General features: G+C 42.3%; 1 protein-coding gene across 1 annotated transcript in view; it reads left to right on the top strand.

Annotated features, from left to right (window-relative positions):
• Positions 1 to 985: 985 nt before the first annotated feature.
• The window catches only part of LOC308092715 (RNA polymerase II elongation factor ELL), a 32,289-nt gene continuing 12,799 nt past the window's right edge, over positions 986 to 20,475 (top strand). The window contains exons 1-4 of the mRNA XM_080438811.1: positions 986 to 1,132; positions 4,085 to 4,132; positions 15,532 to 15,659; positions 18,495 to 18,649. Coding sequence (XP_080294937.1) covers positions 992 to 1,132; positions 4,085 to 4,132; positions 15,532 to 15,659; positions 18,495 to 18,649 — 472 coding nt within the window. The 5' untranslated portion in view covers positions 986 to 991. The remainder of the gene's footprint in view (positions 1,133 to 4,084; positions 4,133 to 15,531; positions 15,660 to 18,494; positions 18,650 to 20,475) is intronic.

The raw sequence follows: 20,475 nt of genomic DNA, 5'->3' as shown, positions 1-20,475 counted from the left end.
CATGTTTATCTATTAGGTCTGTAAACTTTTGAATGAACAACACATGTCTAGTTAACACATATTCTGCTTCTACAAATGAGTCGCTCTATGACAGTGGTTCTCAATGTGGGGTCCAGCCCAGGGACCCTCAGGCTTCCTTGGGGGGGTTCCAAATGGACCCATTAAATGTCTGTAACTCTGAGAGTGTACAAATGGAATTTGTACACTCTCAGAGTCATGGGGGTCCTTGAAATTAAAAGGTTTGAGAACCACTGACCTATGACACAAGATTAGTTACTAATAAAAAAGGCCATGATAAAATGCTAAACTTTGTGGCTAGCATGCGTGTGTGTGTGTGTGTGTGTGTGTGTGTGTGTGTGTGTGTGTGTGTGTGTGTGTGTATGTGTGTGTGTGTGTGTGTGTGTGTGTGTGTGTGTGTGTGTGTGTGTGTGTGTGTGTGTGTGTGTGTGTGTGTGTGTGTGTGTGTGTGTGTGTGTGTGTGCGTGCGTGCGTGCGTGCGTGCGTTCGTGTGTGAGTGTGGATTAATTAATTAATTAATTAATTAATTAATATTTGAATGAATGAATGAATATTTGAATGGATGAATATTTTATGTCCGGACAATTTCCTGACCAATCCCACATGGGATTATCAGACACATCAATTAAATCAAAAAGAAAAACATAAACATTCCAGTGTATATTAAGCCAGCAACTCATAATACAACCTGATTTTGAACAAGACACATACATACAGTACATACATTCATATAGACCTGTAGTGCACATAGCTATATACAGTAAAGAGAAATGAAAGTTCATCTATTATTATAAGTCATCTATTAAAATGTGTGTGCGTGTGCATGTATGCGCGCATACATGCGTGCGTGTGACGTGTCAGAACAACGATGTGTGCGTGTGCAACACGCACGTACGGCACCAGTAAACTCCGCCCACAGGTCCTCGTGACGTTTCACGGAGAATGTCGCCAACAACTCCCTTCAGTAGTAGAGATGGCAGCGCTGAGGCAGGAGCATCGCTATGGACTCAGCTGTGTTGGGAAAATCAACAAAAACAGCCCGAATAAGACCCTCTACCACGTGAAGCTCACTGACACTGCGATCCGCACGCTGGAAGCCTATCAGAACCTCAAGGTAAAGGCAACAGAATGTGACTGCGTTTCGTTTGAAGACTTGTTTTTGTTTAGATCATAATCTAAAATTGTGAGAACTGTAAAAAAAAAAAAATAGATATGTATTTTGAAAAATAGCTCACGAAAAAAAGCTCACAACGCGACGCGTTGTGAGCTTGTAGATCTGCTATTTTCAAAAATATTTTGAAAATGTTTTAACAACACAAATCTGATACGCGGGGGTCCCTGGCACAGAAAAAAAATTGGAAAACGGGACACTTCTACACCTTGAAAAGTTCCGATCAGTTGAAATACTCAGCACCGTTTGAACTAAAGTGTCATCCAGAATAACGTGGTGGTCTTGTTATATGTAGGCTAATATATTCATGTTGTCTGAGACAGTTATACACAGGACGGGACGTCAGGCGGAGCTTGATTTATTATCATAGTCTGTGATGAATGAACGGAATTTGTTAAAGTAGCCTTGATAAAATCTTATTTTGATCTTAAACAGATGTAGAGTATTCGAATTAATGCTTAAATAGCCCATTTATATATATAAAAAATAAAACGTAGGCTATTCAAGTTCGTATAAGAAGTGTTTATGATTTTACTCTCGACATTAATAAAGCCTGAAACAGTCACTCGTGATCTGATGCCTAGTTTGCCTACAGTAGTTTATTATAAGCTATCGGCGAAAAATATTGTCAGTCATTATAGGCTCACCCGTCAGGTAATGAATGTCTACTACAGTGGCTATGGAATCACTTTGGATATTCTATGTAGACAAACTCTGTTTATTTTTTTCTGAACTATTTTGCGTGTCAGCAACAATACTCCCACAGTTGTTGTTAAATCCTACTTTTGTGAGTCTTCTCTGACAGTCACTAAAGCCTATAAATATCCCCCTACAGTTTAGTTGCTTTAAATGTCAGCAGCTGTACCACAGAGAATGGGAGCTGTGGACCAGTGTTGCCAGGTTTTGAGAGAGAAATAAGCAACCAGGTCTAGGAAAACAAGCTCAAAAGAAGAAACTATGCTACACGAGCCCTTTAAACCTATTTAAAAATTCCGTTGTGAGCTTGTAGATCTGCAAATCTTGTATGGGGTCTGCAGGAAAATACATATTGGCTATTCATTTGGAGTCCTTGACTTGAAAATGTTTGTGAACCACTGGTTTAAACAACCCCAAAATAAGCAACTACACTTTAGAAACAAGCAACAACAAAAACGCAACCCACAACTACCAATATTTACAAGCACCTTCACAGAAAAACAAGCCTAAAGTAGCTTATAATAAGCAGACATGGCAACCCTGAATGGGAGCTGTGGACATGGGTTCGGTAGTTTACAGTCTACAGCCCAACAGAACTCTGGTTGCTTATTGGGTGGTGTGGGGCACACTACAGCAAGTTGTTGCTGGGCTCTTGTCAGTGTTGCCAGGTTTTGTGAGAGAAATAAGAAACCAGGTCTATGGAAACAAGCCCAAGAGAAGTGACTATAGGCCACATGAGCACTTTAAACCATGCATCAGCTATTAAAAAAACTCTTGCAATAAAATGTGTAATATTTGGGATGTTTTTGAAACATTCTAACAACACAAATGCTCCCTGGCTCAAAGCATTTTCATGAAAATATTTGAGAACCACTGGTTTAAATAATAATACAAAAAATTGGAAGCAAGCCTAAATAAGCAAGTACACCTGCCCAAACAAGCCCAAAAAAACGCAACCACCAATTTTTACAAGCAACTTTACTACACAAAAAGTAGCTTATAATAAGTGGACTTGGCAACCCTGACATCAAGTTGTTGCTGGGCTCTTGTGCATTGTTTTTGCCCTTTAGCCCGCCCAGTTCCAAAGCTCATTGGTCCGTCAGGCAGGGTAAAACTTCTGTGCTGTTTTGCTCCAATCAGAGTGCTGGACAACTTCCTTCAGGCCAAAACACAGGATAGGTTACCCCACTGAATTATTCATCCTCCTCACTAGGCAAACCCTGGGGTACAATTGTCAAGGGCTACCAAATAAGAAGTTATCAGCATGAGTGTTTCTGTTTCATCGATAGGTTTTCGTCACAAACATGGCTTTTAAAAATGTACAAATGGATCCAAATTCAAATGCTTAGGAGGAAATGCCTTGGGTCCATCACCACTGTCACTTGCAGATAATAGGCCTTATCTCTCAACCACTCTCTGACCTCAAAAGTAGACAATACATTTTTAAAACGATATTTCGGCTTTGTCAACAGATGAAAGATATTTCGGTCTTCAGATGAAAGAAAGACGTCCCTTTTCGATCACAATCTCAAACCAGGCACATTATGTTGCCACTGTTATATAAGGAATTTGGTATTTTCAGTTTCAGCTTTACAAAGGAGGGAACACAGGTTTCAACCAGCCACTGTACAGGGCTTATAGAAAGTGCTTGTTTACACAGATATAATTGGTCCTAGAATTAGCTTAGGCTGCCCTTTGGGATCTGTTGCAACCTTTACCCGTTTCAACGGGAAATAAACAGAAAAATGGAGGAGGGGGTTTGGCTTTGTAAACCCCCCACACACACACACACACACACACACACACACACACACACACACACACACACACACACACACACACACACACACACACACCTTGAACTGACGGCAAGGTTTTCTACTAGATTGATTAGATCAGATTCCACTGAACAATGGTGCCTGAACAAAATGAGCCATTAGGGCAATGCCTGATTGAAAATATCAGGTAATGTGATGTTTCACTTTTACAAGGGGTATTTACACTGAGCTGGTGTTGTCAGAATAAACCCTGTTGTGTTTACCTTACAGTCTAGGGCTCTTATTTGATCTAACGTATTATCAATTAAAAACTGTCTACAACATATTAACTGCCTATCTGATTGACAAACACTCTTCTACCATATTACAAATCCAAATCCATTAATGTTAAATGTTAACCAATTTCTCTCTCTCTCCGCAGGGATCACTACCAAATCAGCCAGCAATTTGCTTCAAGGGGAGCCAGGGGGTAAGATGAATGTGTTTTGCATGCTCTTCCTAAGGCTTCAGAAATTGAATGCTTTAATTAGTTCTGATTTTGTGTGTGCAGACATGACTGTCCCTCTACATTTTTCATTTGATTCCTAAGGCATCTGATAGGCAGCTGCGTATATCTGATGTTAAGCCTTGTGAGACTGCAAATGTTGTGATATTGTGGAGTTCTTCTCATGTTATATAGTTATATGCTATATAAGTGAAAAGCCTCAACAATCCGCACAGGGAATTTGGTTATTGTAAATGCATGTGTGATTATTTTCTCAGTACCCTCGACCATGAGTAGTGCAGGTTTTTCCTGGGGAGCAGTGGGGTAGGGAGGCTGTAGTACATGGTTTGCTCAACCCGAATGCTTAGCATCAAATATCCTTGATTGTGAACATAAGGAGGGGGACATAATCTACAAAAACACTTGGCAGTAAAATGGAGAGGACATTCCTGTGAATTGCCAGTGAAGAAAGATGCCTGTGTCCAGCCAGATTAGCCCAGCCACTACTACACCCTCCCCAGCTCAAGCCCTGCTAGGCTATCGCACATTTGCCACACAATCGGCCCTGTCTAAAAGGAGCTGCTCTAATCCCTGCAAGAGCCGATTGCACCGACGAAAGTGACTTTGCGCTGTACAAAAGTGCTGGGCCTGTGTGCTAACATGGGCCCTGGAAGCCCTGGTAGTCAGGGTACATTATACCCCCAGGCCACTGGCCAGGTTACTGGGTCAGGCTTGCAACTGGGCAGGCTTTGTTCAGAGAGGGGGAGGTGTGGTGGTAAGTGAGGTGGCGAGCCACAGGGATCTCCCATGTCCCCGTGCTTGTTGTCTCAGTACAGTCATGAAAGATCTGAAACACAGGAAATTATGGGTTCCTTTTCCCCACATATCTTGACGCTGATGAGCCTACAGGAACCAAATATGTTCCAAACAGTCGGACCTAATGCAAAATGGGCGATGCATATTATGCTTATGAACGATTGCGGACATTCAGCTAAACAGCATTATGTCTGTACAATTTAAGTATGCTTTAATCATTGAATAGGATTTGGTGATTATATCTTGGCTGGCACATTACATATTCAAATTGCTATGTGGAATTCAAGCATGCCCCTCCCTCACACACAAACACACCCATCCACCCCCTGTGTGTGACAATGGTCCCTGGGCTGGACGGCTGGGCTTTAATGAGATAGTTGCAGCCGTTGGTGGGGGAAAGCAGACTTAGCCGTTGGTTGGGGGAGGATGCTGGTGAACGTGGAAGTATGGAGAGCAACTAACATAACGGACATCAAGTCTATACTTGTGTCCAATTTGGAGGGCCCTTGTACTATACTTGGACAAAAAAAAGTGGAGGCATTCCCCAGCATTTTATTCTCATGCAATTCTAAGGTGCTTATTTGTTAAAAAACGAACTTGGAGGGGGGAGGGGTCACAGTATGAGGTCAAATGCAGTGCCGAGCGGCCTGCTCATGGACAAGTGGCGGTTATAGAGCTGACAATAAAGGCCATCAAGAAGCCACACTCGGGTCTTCTGATCCAGTTTTTTTTATATCCCGTCACTTTTCCTGTGTGGAGGCACCTCCGGAGCCATGAAGCCAAAGGCGTCCCTCAAACTGCTCTCTTGGCACTGCTCCAGGACTCAACGTTGTCAGTGCTCCAATCGAGAAATGGCATACTGAGGTTTTTGAGCTGGGTTTATTTTTTTGTCTCAGACCTTGCAATTCACGCTACTCCTGTAAATTGTGAGTTTCTAATCAAAAACTATAGGCAATGCCCCCGGCCTCCCTCTGGAACCAGTGTTGAAGGAAGGAAAGTGTAAAAAAAAGTCACACAAACTAAAAAACAACAACAAAGGTTTACTCAGTTGTAGCATGCGTACAATCCCTCATGAGGCAGGCAAAAGCTGAATTCAAAGTCTGCATGTTTACACTGCAAGAATATCTTGAATCAGTGAATAGGACAACCGATCCAGGGTCCCTAGGCAGGTCACATGAACATTTGAACTTAATTTTGACTTGCACATGACTGACAGTCAGGAAATAAATGCCAATTAGAACATCTTAGATACTGTGTATAATACCCCCCTTTCACACATACACATACATACTTACGCACGCACGCACGCACGCACGCACGGACACACACACACACACACTTACTAATTTAACCAGAATATTGGATTCAAAAGGACATTGGAGAAAAGTGATAATTAATTAGTTAGACTGCGCAGGAAAAGAGAAGACATAATCCCGGCGGTACAAGTTGAGAGTGAGATAGGGTGATGCAACTGTAAAGAAATAAGAGAAGGAAAGATAAATCATTTTCACTATTCATAAAAGCTGCCAGTTGAAAAAAAAAACAGGTCTGCATTACTTTGAAATCATCACCAGGGACTGAGAAATATATTCGGTGCAGGTTTAGAGTTCCCATGGCCAGGAATTTCACATGCTGCTGCTTATTTTCCTTAAGGGCTGGCAACACATACTGTAGTCCTTGCTGGCATGTTCTATATCCATTTAGTAATACATTAATTTCATAGTACTTCTTATACGCAGAACCAAGCAACAGGAAACATTTATAAGCATTAAAATAACCAGGTAACAATTTACATTATTTGTTTCTTATTTAAAAAAAAATATATTGTCACGTGAATATATTGCCCAGTTTTAGGGCATATTATCCTGTAAAGAGAGATTGGTTATGCCATGTAAATACTGTATTTTCGTATTTTATTGTAAAAAATCTGTCGAGATATTTCTTTGAGTTATTGACTATTTCACCTTTAAATAATCATATAATAACGAGCAACCTGCACTTTGTTATTGTGGCTGTCTTAAGAGACGATGCTTTTGATTAATATCACTGCTGTGTTAATGATTTGACAATGGAGTCACTTCTTCTTCCATTCATCAATAGTGAATTGCAACGTTCCAAGCCAATGAAAGGATGTTTCTCTGTCTGTGTCCTTGTCTATATTTATATGCACAGCTGCTGGGTTAAGGCAGTGGTGCTTCAGAGGCGGGGGAATGTAGCAGCCCTTTTAGAGATTATTCTCATGAGGACTGTGAAGGCTCGGCTTCCCGTGCCCTCCCCCTCCTCCTGTCTGCCCCCCTGATTATTGTGCCATTTCACCCCGTGCCTTGGCTGAATCCTTGGGAGACATCAGGACCTCTATCTTACACATGGCTGCTTTTGGTCTAACCCCCATCATCACAGCGCTTTGCCTCCCACTGAAAATAAGCTTGTGTGTGTGTGTGTGTGTGTGTGTGTGTGTGTGTGTGTGTGTGTGTGTGTGTGTGTGTGTGTGTGTGTGTGTGTGTGTGTGTGTGTGTGTGTGTGTGTGTGTGTGTGTGTGTGTGTGTGTGTGTGTGTGTGTGTGTGTGTGTGTGTGTGTGTGTGTGTTTTTGCACATGCACACCCACCAGGGTGGGATTTTTTTCCTTCTTCTTCTGGAAGCTTATTAGAATAACAATAAAAGGAATGCGGTCAGAGAGCAGTCATCTTCCAGTGTGCGTGGGGGGAGTTGTCCCACGTGTGTCTGAAAGGGCACACGCCACTCTATTCATCCAGATGTGTCAAGCGAGGCAAAAGTCCCGGTGTGCCCTGCCCATCTGAGGCCCACTGTTTTCACGGAAGGGCAGTTTGGCTGCAGGATTTTTTAGATTGCCTTATTTTAGGAACAGACCTCATGAGATCCTGAAGCCGGGGCAAAAGTACTCTGAAGTCAGCTCCTCTGTCATTATGGCATACTGTAGTTTCAAACAAGGACTTGCCATGGATATTATTGTGACGACCAGGGCACTTAAAGCCAATTTTACACTTACAGGAAGTGTAGACAAAGTGTGTAGACAAAGCAAAGTGTTGTAGCTGATCAGAATGAAAATAATGTCTAATGTGGTTATGAAGGCGTTCATAGAGGTTTTATTCTTGGGACTGCCAGTATAATGGTCATCCCTGTTGAAGTGCACTTGAGCAAGACACAGACTCCCTACCTGTCCCAGGGAGAGGGATTCCACTACAATAAGAAACCTGCACAACTATTCAGGCTAAATTCTGTCTGCCAACCAGGAAGTTGAGACCTTAAAACATTGAGGTGATGTTAAGGAGGGTTAGTAAACAACCTGTGATACTAGATTATGTGTCATTCAATGGAAGGTGTCTGTGACCTTAAAAGAAGAATGCAAATATGATCTGCTGGCGGTGGCTCCGAAGAAGTCTTCCTGCAACATTGATTCTTTCCGGTATTAAAAACTCAGCACAACAGGATACAAGCAACATTGGCACTGCAAAATAAACAGGAGTATATGGACATGTGGTCAGATAGATAGATAGATGGATGTATAGACATTATTGATTGCCTACAGTACAAATACGATTCTCAATCTATCATCTCAAATCAAAGATTGAAATGCACTGATGATTGGGATCACAATTAATCGTGAACAAAGAATAGCGATTGTGTGTGTTATGTGTTTGACCATGTGAGCATTCAGAGTTTGTTATTGAGCAGGGCTTATCTCCTTCCTCGGTGTGCCTTGGACGTACACGTCACTTCCTGGTGCATGTTTTGGATTTGGTCTGGTTCCTCTTGAGTTTGCCTGTAAGTTCATCAGCTTTGGATATGTTTTCCGATACACAATATGTGAATTGTTAAAGGATTACAGACGGCCAGGGCCAGTAATGGAAGTATAGCCCAATGTTCCCAAGTGGATCAGGATCACTGCATTGCAAACGACTTGGAATTACAGAGAAAAAGTGTCGTTATCTCAGCTCATTTTTGTCTGCTGAAGCAATCTCCATGCAAAGACATCCATGAAAATTTTTGGAAAATGTAGTACAAACAATAGTAATAAAGTAAAAAAAAGAAAAGATAGTGTTTTAGAATGTCATGTCTCAGTTTACAATCCTCACATGTTCCTTCTCTCAATATACTGTTACCAATGCTATGCAAATGAGAACAGAAGGGTGTTTTGTTTTAGTCTTGCAGGATCTAAGGGTTTCCCCACATCCATTGATTTTGAAAGGGCTTTGAATATGTTGAGATGGTAAGAGAAAGCACTGGTTCATACTGCTCTGCTTGAGTCTGCTATCATCTGTTGTTTAACTTGTTTTAACATGGGGGACATTTAAAACATGACCAGCAAGTGGGTGTCTCCATGTTCAGCAGAGAGGGAGTCACCCCTAGGAGGGGAGATGGGGGAGGCTGGAGAGTGTTTGTGGAGGTTGACAGATTAGCCCCGGCTCCTTGGAGAAGACTGATCTTGCTTGGCATGAGAGGCAATACCTTGGGGGATGCTCGACAATTGCCCATCCCCACATCCCCACACTGCTCCCGTCAAAAAATACCCAACCCCCAACCTCTGCTTCCCCAGTCCCAACCCCCATCAATGGGTTGGATAGACTTTATCACATCCACCCTCACTAAAAGCATGATTTAGAGCCAAAGAGGCGATCTCACATATGTGTTCACAACAAATGAGTCACTGTGGAATCATAGATCACATTGTAAACAGTGGTGGGGATAATAAATAGCCATAATTAATGTAGCCGTGTGTCTCCCTGAGGCACTGGTTGTCGACATCACGTTCATCTGCCCCTGTCACTGAAACGTTGCCTTCCTTTCGATTGACACTTGTGTGCTTTTTATTGACAGAATAATGGCTCAGTGTGTGGAGTCCATTAGAGAAATTACAGCGTCACGTCCCTCTGTGCTTGCCGTGGCGACTAATAACATAATATAACAACATGTTTGGGAGGTCAGATGCAATAACATAACAGCATGTTTTGGTGGATAGATACATACACTGCCCCCCCCCCCCCCTTCTCCCTTCATTGCTGAGTCGCTTAGCAATGTTTAGCACATTCCAGGGAGAGGATTGTGAAGGGGCTATCCCTCCCTCATGCACAGGCTTGAGGGAGGCATTAACACCCCCCCACCCCACCCCCACCCAATCAACACGCTGCCACTGCCACACTGTTCATGAATAATCCAGGCGGGCCGATGGACCTGCTGCGCTCAGCTCTGCGGGGGGAAAGACACTAGAAACAAAAGATGGACATCACAGCCAGTGCTGTGCTGGGCTGAGATGAGAAGACAATGGTAGCTGCACTGTAAAAGCCTGAGGAATGATTTAACTCTGAGAATGTAAAATGGATCAGTTTGTGGTAATTCTTTACACACACAGGGTTAAATTAACAGTCAGAATTTCACAGTGCAGTGTCAGTACAGACACAGCCTTCAGAGTAAATCACATATCCAGGCGCCTGCTCCCATCGCAGAGCTGCCACGCCAAATACCAGAGCCGGGAACTCTGCCTCCTCACTCACGTTTGCAGAGCGAAAAAAAGACAAAAAAGGGTGAGAGATAGAAAGGCCAGCCTCTCATCTTTCCTGGCAAATGTGTTTTGCCAACCTGCTGCAGAAGAAAAGAGAAAAGTAGATCTACTAAAAGAGATCTATCTCTTTTTAGTGAAAACATTTTCCCCCAAATCTCACACCAAACAGGAGTCGTACTGTAAGAAAGTGCTGTTTCAATCAATCAATCAAAGATGAGTAGATTCAGCACTTTCGTGGGGGTTGGAAGTTGAACGCGGAGTTCAAGTTTTCCATGGACATCACCGAAAGTGCCCTTTGTCCACGTCCCACGGTGGGAGCTCCCCGCTGCCAAGTTTTTCCGTTCCAGTCCAGTTCACACCTTACAACAGCCTGAAAGTATTTGACATCTCCAAACACACACGGGGCTGAGGGCAGCAGATGTGGCTGGGCTCGGGCCACAGAGGTGGTTATTGTATCTGCCATGGCGCTCTGTGGGGGGCACTGCTGCCATGGTGCTGCTGACGACAGCACTTTACAGTGTGCAATTAATTATTGTAATGTATCTTTGTTATTTTTATTTACTGTTATTGCTATTATTGTTTACTGCTATTTGCTATTTTGTCTTGTTGCTGCAATTTCAAGGTCCCAAAACCCAATCATTTCACCCTTGTATAGCTGTGCATGGGATGTAAATTCAATCTCAAATCTTGATTAGTTTGACTCGTATGATGCTACTGTACTGTACTGACAGTACTGTTATTCCTGCACCCTTTTTGCTGTATCTCATTCTTGACCACTTTGAACCTGGCATCCATGTCATCCCATCCATGTCATTATAGGCTAATTTTTTTTTCTTCAGAAATAGCTAAAATAACAGATCTACAAGCTCACAACACGTCACATCGGGATGCAAGGTGGGCTTGTAAATCGGCTATTTCACTATTATATAGTGCTTAAATGTTTAAGACAATTCATTGACCATATTCATAAACTGGTGGCCAATTTATTCTTTCATCACTATTCATATATTCACTATTCTTATTAGTTGATCCTTTGCTAAGGATTACTTATGCTTAATTTATGCTAGCATAAACCAGGCTACACAGAACTCATTATACTCTCAGTAACACACATACTGTACATGACTAGTTTTATTTTTGAAATATTTAATCATATCTGAAGAAGAAGTGAAAGGTGAACTTGAATCAGAGCATTGGTCTGTAACTATAATATCAGTGTCATGATGTTTACTCCGAACATTACAAACACTGCAAATAAAAGTGTTTGCTGCTTTTAAGCATATAATATTTTACTGTCACACTCTCAGTAATGTCACTTTACATTTACATAATGCTTCTTTTGGAAAAGAACACCATGCATCCTATCTTGTTTGTATGTTTTTATTTTGTGGCATATACCCCGTTGTTTACATAATCCATACTGGAGAGATAGGAAACCATCAGTTTGTGTGTGACGTAACACTGTTTGACTGATAGTAGTTTGTGTTGGTTGAAGTCGGGTCCAGAGCTCCAGCTGTGGTTTGGCTTTGGAGATGTTTGACCTTAGTCCCCTGCATGTGACCTGTTGGAGCCAAATTGGGAGATGAAAAAAGGCTCTGCAAACACAGTGCCTGGGGCAAAGCCCGGGCACCCCCTGGGCCCTGGGGAGAGCCGACCCAGACTGGAACCTCTATGTGAGTCAGCGGCTCTATGGAAATTAACACCGCCTCTCTGACTGATAGTAGCTTCTAGATGACTAAACCTGCCAGCGTGGGCAGGGTTAGGAGGGGTGGGGGTTCAGACAGTGGTCACAGCACAACTGAAAAAGCCAGGAGTAGATTTCATCAGGTCGGGGAGAGATGATCATATGGCTCACTGTGGATTAAGTCACTGACATGACAAGTCATGGTAACTTCCTGCAATGATTGCACATTGCACTAATGACTTGTCACATGGAAATGCAGAACCCCGTTGCATTGCGAGAACTGAAGTCCAAACTAAACCTTCAAATAGCGCTTTTAACCGTTGAATGGACATTTCTCCTGCTCAAACGAGGCTTTTTAGTATAAGAGTACCCCTGTGTTTCCAAGATCTTTTCGTACTGCTCTTGCCTCTTTTTAAAAAAGCAGCTGTGTTTACCGTTTTGAGGGGAGACAGGCTCTCTCCGTTAAGAGCAGAGAGCTGGGAATTAATGGGTTAAGTGACATATGGTTATGAAGATGGAGAAGCCGGCTGTGCCTAAAACGGGGCCAAACCCTGAACGGTCTGACCTGAGTGACATTGATTAGAATTAGAATGTGAAGTGTGCAGAGTGGCATGGATGGGGGTGACAGGCAAATCTAACGCTTGACTGGAGTGGGGGTGGGGGGAGGGTGTTCCCCACTGCAGGCACACAGTGAAAAGGGAGGGGGTGTCATGGCAATATGGGAGGCAGGGGGGGTATGTTTACGTTGGCCTTTTGGGGGGTACCACAATTGCGACGCTCAAGACTGTAAATCCTTGGATTGCAGTGTTGCCGGCGGGCCAAGCCAGCATTTGTTTAGCAGTATTCTCATTTAAAATACAAGGGGAAAAAAATGTATTGTTGTCTGTTGCAATGTTGCATGCTGTGCCTATGACCTACTTCCGCAACCTCTTTTTTGCCGACTTGTTGCTTCTAATTCTGGTCAAGGCAGCCACCACTTACGACAGTGTCTTGAAGTAAAGGGTCTTGAGGACATGGCTCGTCTGTTGGTCCTGTTCACTTGATGCTTTTTTGGTTGATCGTGGTTAATTAGCGGAAAGGGCAAGCAGACATGTATGCGACTCTGCCTTTGCCACGTCATGTGACCGGCTGGACATAAATAGGTCAAAATATATACAGTCAGTTTAATGTCTCAAGTGTGCACGGCCTTGTGGATTGCCTTACACATTTGTGTTGAGATGGGTGGGCTGATGGGGGGTAGGGTGAATGGCAAGCTCTCTTGGGTTCAGTAAGGGGAGGAGGGGTGTGGAACGAGGAGTTGTTCATTGGCTCCACGCTGCAAAAAAAAAGAAGAATTATTTCTTTCCTGCATGACTGGGCATTTGTGACAGCTAGAGTCCTGCCCGGCCACATCTGCCAGGGGCGCTCTGCTCGTTGCCAAACAGCCAGTAATCCATCACTTAGCGCTGCAAACTGAAGAAGCAGTTTCAATTCCGATTGAACGGCATTTGCTTGTCTTGGAACACATGCAGTAAAAAAGATAACTTGGTGTAGAGGGCTTTGTCCTTTTTGGCTTAATCTTATACCCTGTTTTCTGTGGCAACATAATGATAAAAGAAGCAGATTCTCTCCATTTGCAAACAAAGCACTGAAAATATAGTAGAGCGATATGCAATGCTACTCGTCAGTGTGTGACAGCATCCTTGTTTTAAAGGGATTGGTGATAATCATTAGCACTGCCCTGAATCTAGAACATGGTATCAACAAAAGGTACCAAACGGTCAAACTGTTCAAAAATTTTCAGGGCTGCAACACAGCTGCAGGGTCCGTTTACCAATATGTTTTAAAGGACGTGCTTTACCTGTTGGTTAATGACTTTCTACGTTGAAATGGCATTCTAGTGGAACTAGGTTTTCAGGTCATTTTATGTAACAGGGTTTGCGACACAGACAGACGGCACCCCTCCAGCTTGTTTGTCGCCATGGAAGCGCCGACAGTACACAACAGAGGCTGTGTGCCTAGTATAAGCATTGGTGTGCATATGGCTATGGTGGTGGGCCTATCAGGCTGGCTCCACCCATGGCTGTCTGCAGGTCATCATCTCTGACCTGGGAGGTCCCATGTGGCCTCTGTGATTGGCTTAACGTGGCGTCTATTTAGGTCACTTTTTTTTTTAGTTAGGAAAGTAGAGAGGACAATCAGTCAAGCTTGCTTTCTTCGGTTTCAATAAAAGGAGGAGCCAGTTCACTTTATCCAGTGTTATTTATTTATTTTGTTTTCCTTTAGCTTCAGTGAGATCAGGCTATATCTGGTATATCTGATAAAATGTGCTCACTTTGTAATTCATCACTCATAGAGCAATAACACAGAGACAACACTGACAGATAGATGAACAGTATCTATGTCAGAGGGTGGTACACTGAATACTGTAGCTGATTAATAATTACCTGGAGCGGCAAATTAATTGTGTAAGTCATAAGCGAGTAAAAAGCAGCCCAAAACACTCTTGGGGAGTTAAATTAACAATGATGATTTTGGTGTGCAAATGCCAGATTCCAACTTTTGGATGAAGTGCATTTGTTCACTAATAAGAACAATACAGTGAGTGGTGACAGTCATGTCTCGGTTCAAATGGAACATTTGAGTGTTGTGTATGGACATAATTACGCTACCAGAGTTGAACAAATCAAGACTGGACTTGCGTGTTGTTTGTTGAGCTATCTCAGGGGAAAAGAAAACAGAATTCTGTTCCCGGACGTGCTGTGTACATCGTTGTTTCTCCCAGGATGTTTATTCGAGCACAGAGTGTAACTCAACAAACGAGATTAATTCTAGAAGACGGACGTATCGTTCAGCTGGAATCAGCTGGAATCAGCAGAGGAACACTGACTGTACAGCAGATACTGCAGTATCATCACTGTAACATTAAAGCACAGCTTTATCATTTTGAGCCAAACCCGTTTGAACGTGCTCCTACAACTTCAGGCCAACATAGCTACACAACACAATCACATTAGTGGCTGGGCAATTAACTGAAAATATATCAAAACCGATATTTAGAACCAATACCCCACATAATCCTGCTCATATAGGTTAAGAGAAGCAGGTTTTTTCCTTTTTTCCCCCTTGTATATCAACAAATCAACACGAAAAATATCTAATCAATTTTCCATAATCGACTAAATCAATTAGCCTGATTAACCACTTAACCCTGTACTCACGAATGTGACGAGTTGTGAGCTTATAGATCTGCTATTTACTGAGCACGATATCAGCATGCAACTAAGTATAACTGAGGCTTCAGTTAAAAAGAAAAAGAAAGACGCATTGCAATTCCCCAAATGTATCTAACGATGTCATGCTCTTTGCTTTCTTCCCCCTGACAGTACGTTAAGATCCCAGCGCCGTCCCCTGAGGCTCCGGACGCACTCCGGGTCTTCTCCTTCTACTTGTCCAGCGACAGCAAAGACAAACCTCAGGCCAGCTTCGACGCCATTCACCAATATGTCTCAGGGTGAGCAGTAGTGTGCCTCACTGTTTTCACAGTCAGCCCGCAGATGGAATTCACGGCAACTTTGGGGTGTCAGATTCAGACCGCAGGGCCTCCTAGACAGTGGCCTCTCTCTTCGATATACTCACAATTGCCAATTCAAGCTGCCCGAATCCCCCCCCCCTCATGTCCCATGTGACCTGAAGCAACAACAGAAAGTATATTACCCTGCTATTTTTATTTACATCCTGGCCCGTTAACTCTTTTGCGTTTGCGTTTGTTAGTGTTCTGACCAGTGGTGGAAAGTACATTTACTCAAGTACTGTACATTTACTCAAATATTGTCCTTGTAATTGCTACAATTATTTGACAGCTTTAGTTACTTGTTAATTTACAGATTTAAATTATTAATACAAAACATGCATTAACCATTGACACATTTTGGAAGTAAAAAGTACTTAAGTATTTTGAAGCCAATACTGTTGTACGTTTAGTAAAGTAAAATACAGGTTTAAATACAGAGCTTTTACTTGTAACAGAGTATCTTTATCTTGCGGTATTGCTTCTTTCACTTAAATTAAAACCGGGAAAGCATCTGTGTAATTTTAGAATTTAGCGTTGGCTATTAAAAAAAAATAGCAGATATACAAGCTCACAGCACGTCACTTTGTGCCGCGCTGCAAGCTTGTACATCTGCTATTTTTGAACATTTGTGAAAAAAAATTTGCTTGAAAAATGTTGAATCATTTAGAATTATGAAAACGTTTGAGAACTACTGATCTGATCTGAACTATCTGCCTCAGGTCTTAAGTCAAATAAAAAAAAACACTGAGTACTTCTTCCACCGCTGGTTGTGACTTAGGCATTTCACAACTTCTAATACGCGGCGGCTGACTCGCCAGCCACGCTGCACCTGACCTCAGAGGTGCGGGCAGAAAATAACTGAGAACAGTGAGGTAGTATTTGTGGTGAATGATGCGGGGTCAAAGGGTTTGCTGCGGGGTTACATTAGTGCTGCTTTATTTGGCCTGCTACTCAGAGGAGTCTTTTAGTCCTCACAATTACTCACTTATGTAACGCAGATCTCATGCTTCACATTCTATACTCCAGCATTTATACGACTGGAACGTCCATATAGACACAAGTCATTTAGATGGAGCCCTGACAAATGGAATTATGACAGACTCTTCTAGACCAGTGCTTCTCAAACTCCTTCCTGTCAAGGACCCCCAAATTGATATTTATTTGGCCACGGACCTCCGTCTGAAAATGTTTTGTGCCAGGGACACCCAGAAGAGAAGATTTGCTTAAAAACATTCAAAACTTTCTCAAGATTTATTTTTGTTTAATTGCAGATGTACATTCAAAAAGTGCGAGCCACTTTTTGAATAACCAACGTATAAAACATGGATGAAGTGGTTAAAATTATTGTGATGCTGTATTAACACATTTTGCTTTATTAACACATGTTTCTGGGGACCCCCTGGAACCCCCCAACCACCCCCAGGGGTCCTCGAGGGGGTTCCAGGGGGTCCCCAGCAAAATGTGTTAATATAGCATCAACATTTTTTGATGAAATCATAGTTAATTTAGCATCAACATCATCCATATACAAAGGTGCATCAGCTATTTTCAAATAATCATGCTTTTCCTTTTTTTTGTGTGGAATATTTTTGATAGATCCCTGGCATTGTAAAACTGAAAAAACAGCAGCCACACACTCAAAACTGTGCAGATAACCCTGGCATAAAATATTTTCGGATGGTGTTCCGCGGCAAAATAAATATGATTTTGGGAGTCCTTGAAATGAAAACCTTTGAGAACCACTGATCTAAGACGTATGTTTTACAAGTGGCTAATACTGAGTTTCCCAAACGGTGGGCCAAGTAGACCTGTCACAATCATGCATAATTATCATAATCGCTTCCATGTTGAGTATTTTTCATACATTTTCAAATATCTTCAAAAAATTTATCGTAAATAGCCGCTCTACAAGCTTACAACGTTCCACAATGCGAAGCGTTGTGAGCTTGTAGATAGACTATTTACACTATTCTTTTGAAAGTGTCAGTCATTGCAATAAGCCAAACAGAATTTTGTATTTGTATGTGCCAATGTTAAATGCCAAAAACACAATCAAATCCTTAATCGTAATTATTAGTTTGACAGTTAATCGTCAAGTAAAAGTTCATGATCCCCGAGTGGTGAAACACACTGGGTGCTCTGAGACAGGTCCAGATGTGCCGTTGGATTTTGTAACAGTCAACAAACATTATTATTGCTATACAAGCAACTACAAACAACTACGGTATACAAAAAGTTATTTACTATATCAGTACTTTTGCCAGTATAGAGGCAAATTCTATACCCTAAAACAGTGGTTCTCAAACTTTATCATGTAATGGACCCCCAAATTGACACTTATTAGCCCGCAGACCCCCATTTGAAAAGATATGCCAGGGATCCCCATAAGAGAAGATTTTTACTGCTCTAGCAGTGATTCTCAACCAATTTCAAGGACCCCCTGTTTGACATGCATTAGAGGCTACGGACGCCCATTTAATCTCTGGGACCCCAATTTATATTGTAAAATCAATGTTGATTTAACTCTGAGAGAGTGTGCAAATGGAACCAAATGGACCCTAACCTGTCCATTTGGTTCCATTTGTACACTCTCAGAGTTACAGTGTCCATTTGGTTCCTAACTATCCATAATTTAGCTGGGGACCCCCTGGAACTCCCTCAAGGACCCCTGGGGGTCCCCGGACCCCACTTTGAGAATCAAATGCCCTAAAAAGATGCCACATGATGCGCAAGTGAGACTCATAGATTGTTCCTTGTGTTCTCTTCAACCGACAGGGAGGGCAGGGAGCACCTGGAGGGCCAGGGCAGCATTCAGGACAAGATCACAGTGTGTGCCACAGACGACTCCTACCAGATGACACGGGAGAGAATGTCTCAGGTGGAGAAAGACATCTGGAGCCGTTCGGCCATCGAGATCAAGCCAGGGCCAAGTACGTTTTTTACCGCTACTTAAATACTATATTGTCGCTGACGGTCAGAAACCTCTTATCTCCGTATTTTAACATTTTGTGTTTATTTTCGTAAATTAACGCCCTACTTGATCATACTACAGCGTCACACGAAAGCATCAGAAGTAGCAGATATACAAGCTCGAAACTTGAGCTTGTAGATCTGTAGCCTGGTAAACCCTCCCTCCGGAAATCTCATTTCTATTTGATTCCAGGAGTGAGTCTGGCCTGATAGCCCATTGTGGGGGTTTCTAGTGAAATTACCAGCTAACCGAGCCTATCAGCGTCGTCGCACATCGTTCTGTGATTGACAGCAACAGTTGGCCAATCAGGTGGCGAGTTCGAGTGAGCCCAAAACACGAACGGCAGCCATCTTTTTCTTGTCCACTATATTCTCCGCTATTTTTTTTACTTCAAAAAGCTCTCTAACTTCTATTTTGAGGCACGGAATTTACTTATAAGATATCGTTTGGATAGAATTTACTTGTTTAACTTCATATATGTGGTCAATTAATTATGACAAAGCCTATTTAAAAATAAAAATTTAGAGAACCGGTAGGGGTGGGCAGTGACACCCATGTATCCGAATAAGGCAACCCATTTTGGGCATGAACGTCTCAAAAGTCCCGTTGCGTCACATTAGACTGGTGAACTGCTGATTGGCTGAAGGGGAAAAATTATCATTGGCTGAAGGGGTTGTCAGTCAACTGTATTACTCCCGCCCAACTCCAGCCCGCAGCCAATATTGCAGAATGGGCGATCAGGCCAGACTCACTCCTGGAATCAAATAGAAATGAGATTTCCGGAGGGAGGGTTTACCAGGCTAGTAGATCTGCTGCTTTAGCTATTTTTGAAGTAACAGTTTCGGACATACGATGTTCCCACCCGACGGCGACGATATACTGTATATCGTTGCAGTCAGGCGGAAACCTTGTATCTCCATATATCATCTTTTTATGTTTTTTTTCTTCTTAAATTAATGCCCTATTCTATACTTTGTTGGTATGACAGTTCTACACAAAAGTAGTTAAAATAGGCCCGGACCGCTGGCCTAGTGGTCCGGGCACTTAGGCTCCAATGTAGCCTGACAGCGCGTCGCGGGTTCGAGTCCCAATTCCGACGGCCTTTGCTGCATGTCACTCCCCATCTCTCTCTCCTCGTTTTATGTCTTAACTTCACTTCTCTATCAATAAAGGCATAAAAACTCCATAAATAAGTAGTAGTAAATAAAGTAGTTAAAATAGCTAATCTACAAGCTTACAAGGTGTCGCGATGCGAAGCGTTGTGAGCTTGTAGATCAGCTATTTTTTAGAAAGAATTTACTTGTTTATACATTTTGTATACATTTTATAACATTTTGCCTGTCCCAAAATAGGGACAACAGGTTAAAAATGGTTAAGTCTGTCTGTAGATTTTGTAAATATTCCCCGTTTCCTGAAAAGTAACGGTTTTATGTTAGTGCCTGACAGCTACAATATACTGTATGTAACATGAACCTACATGAGATAATAACCTTTTTATTTAGAAGTTTAACTAGAGGATAAGCCTTTTACCACACACACCAGTGTTTTTTCTAATTCATTGCTTCTCACCATTTCATCCTGCTGATAATTGCCATATGGCGTGGAAGTTATCACATAATTGATCAAAGTGTCGGTCTGCAATTATTCATGCAGGAGGGATGCCCCCTTTTCTTGTAATTTTACCTTCATTTTGACCAGATTGCTCAGGCACCGTGCCAGCTTGCCTGCCAGCACCATTAATGTGATTGAGTTTGCCAGAAGTATGCAATAACAAGTCTCATGCTG

The sequence above is a fragment of the Gymnoscopelus braueri genome, assembly GCF_963280865.1.
Source record: "Gymnoscopelus braueri genome assembly, chromosome: 9".
Taxonomy (NCBI): domain Eukaryota; kingdom Metazoa; phylum Chordata; class Actinopteri; order Myctophiformes; family Myctophidae; genus Gymnoscopelus; species Gymnoscopelus braueri.
This window is presented reverse-complemented; position numbering and strand designations above follow the sequence as displayed.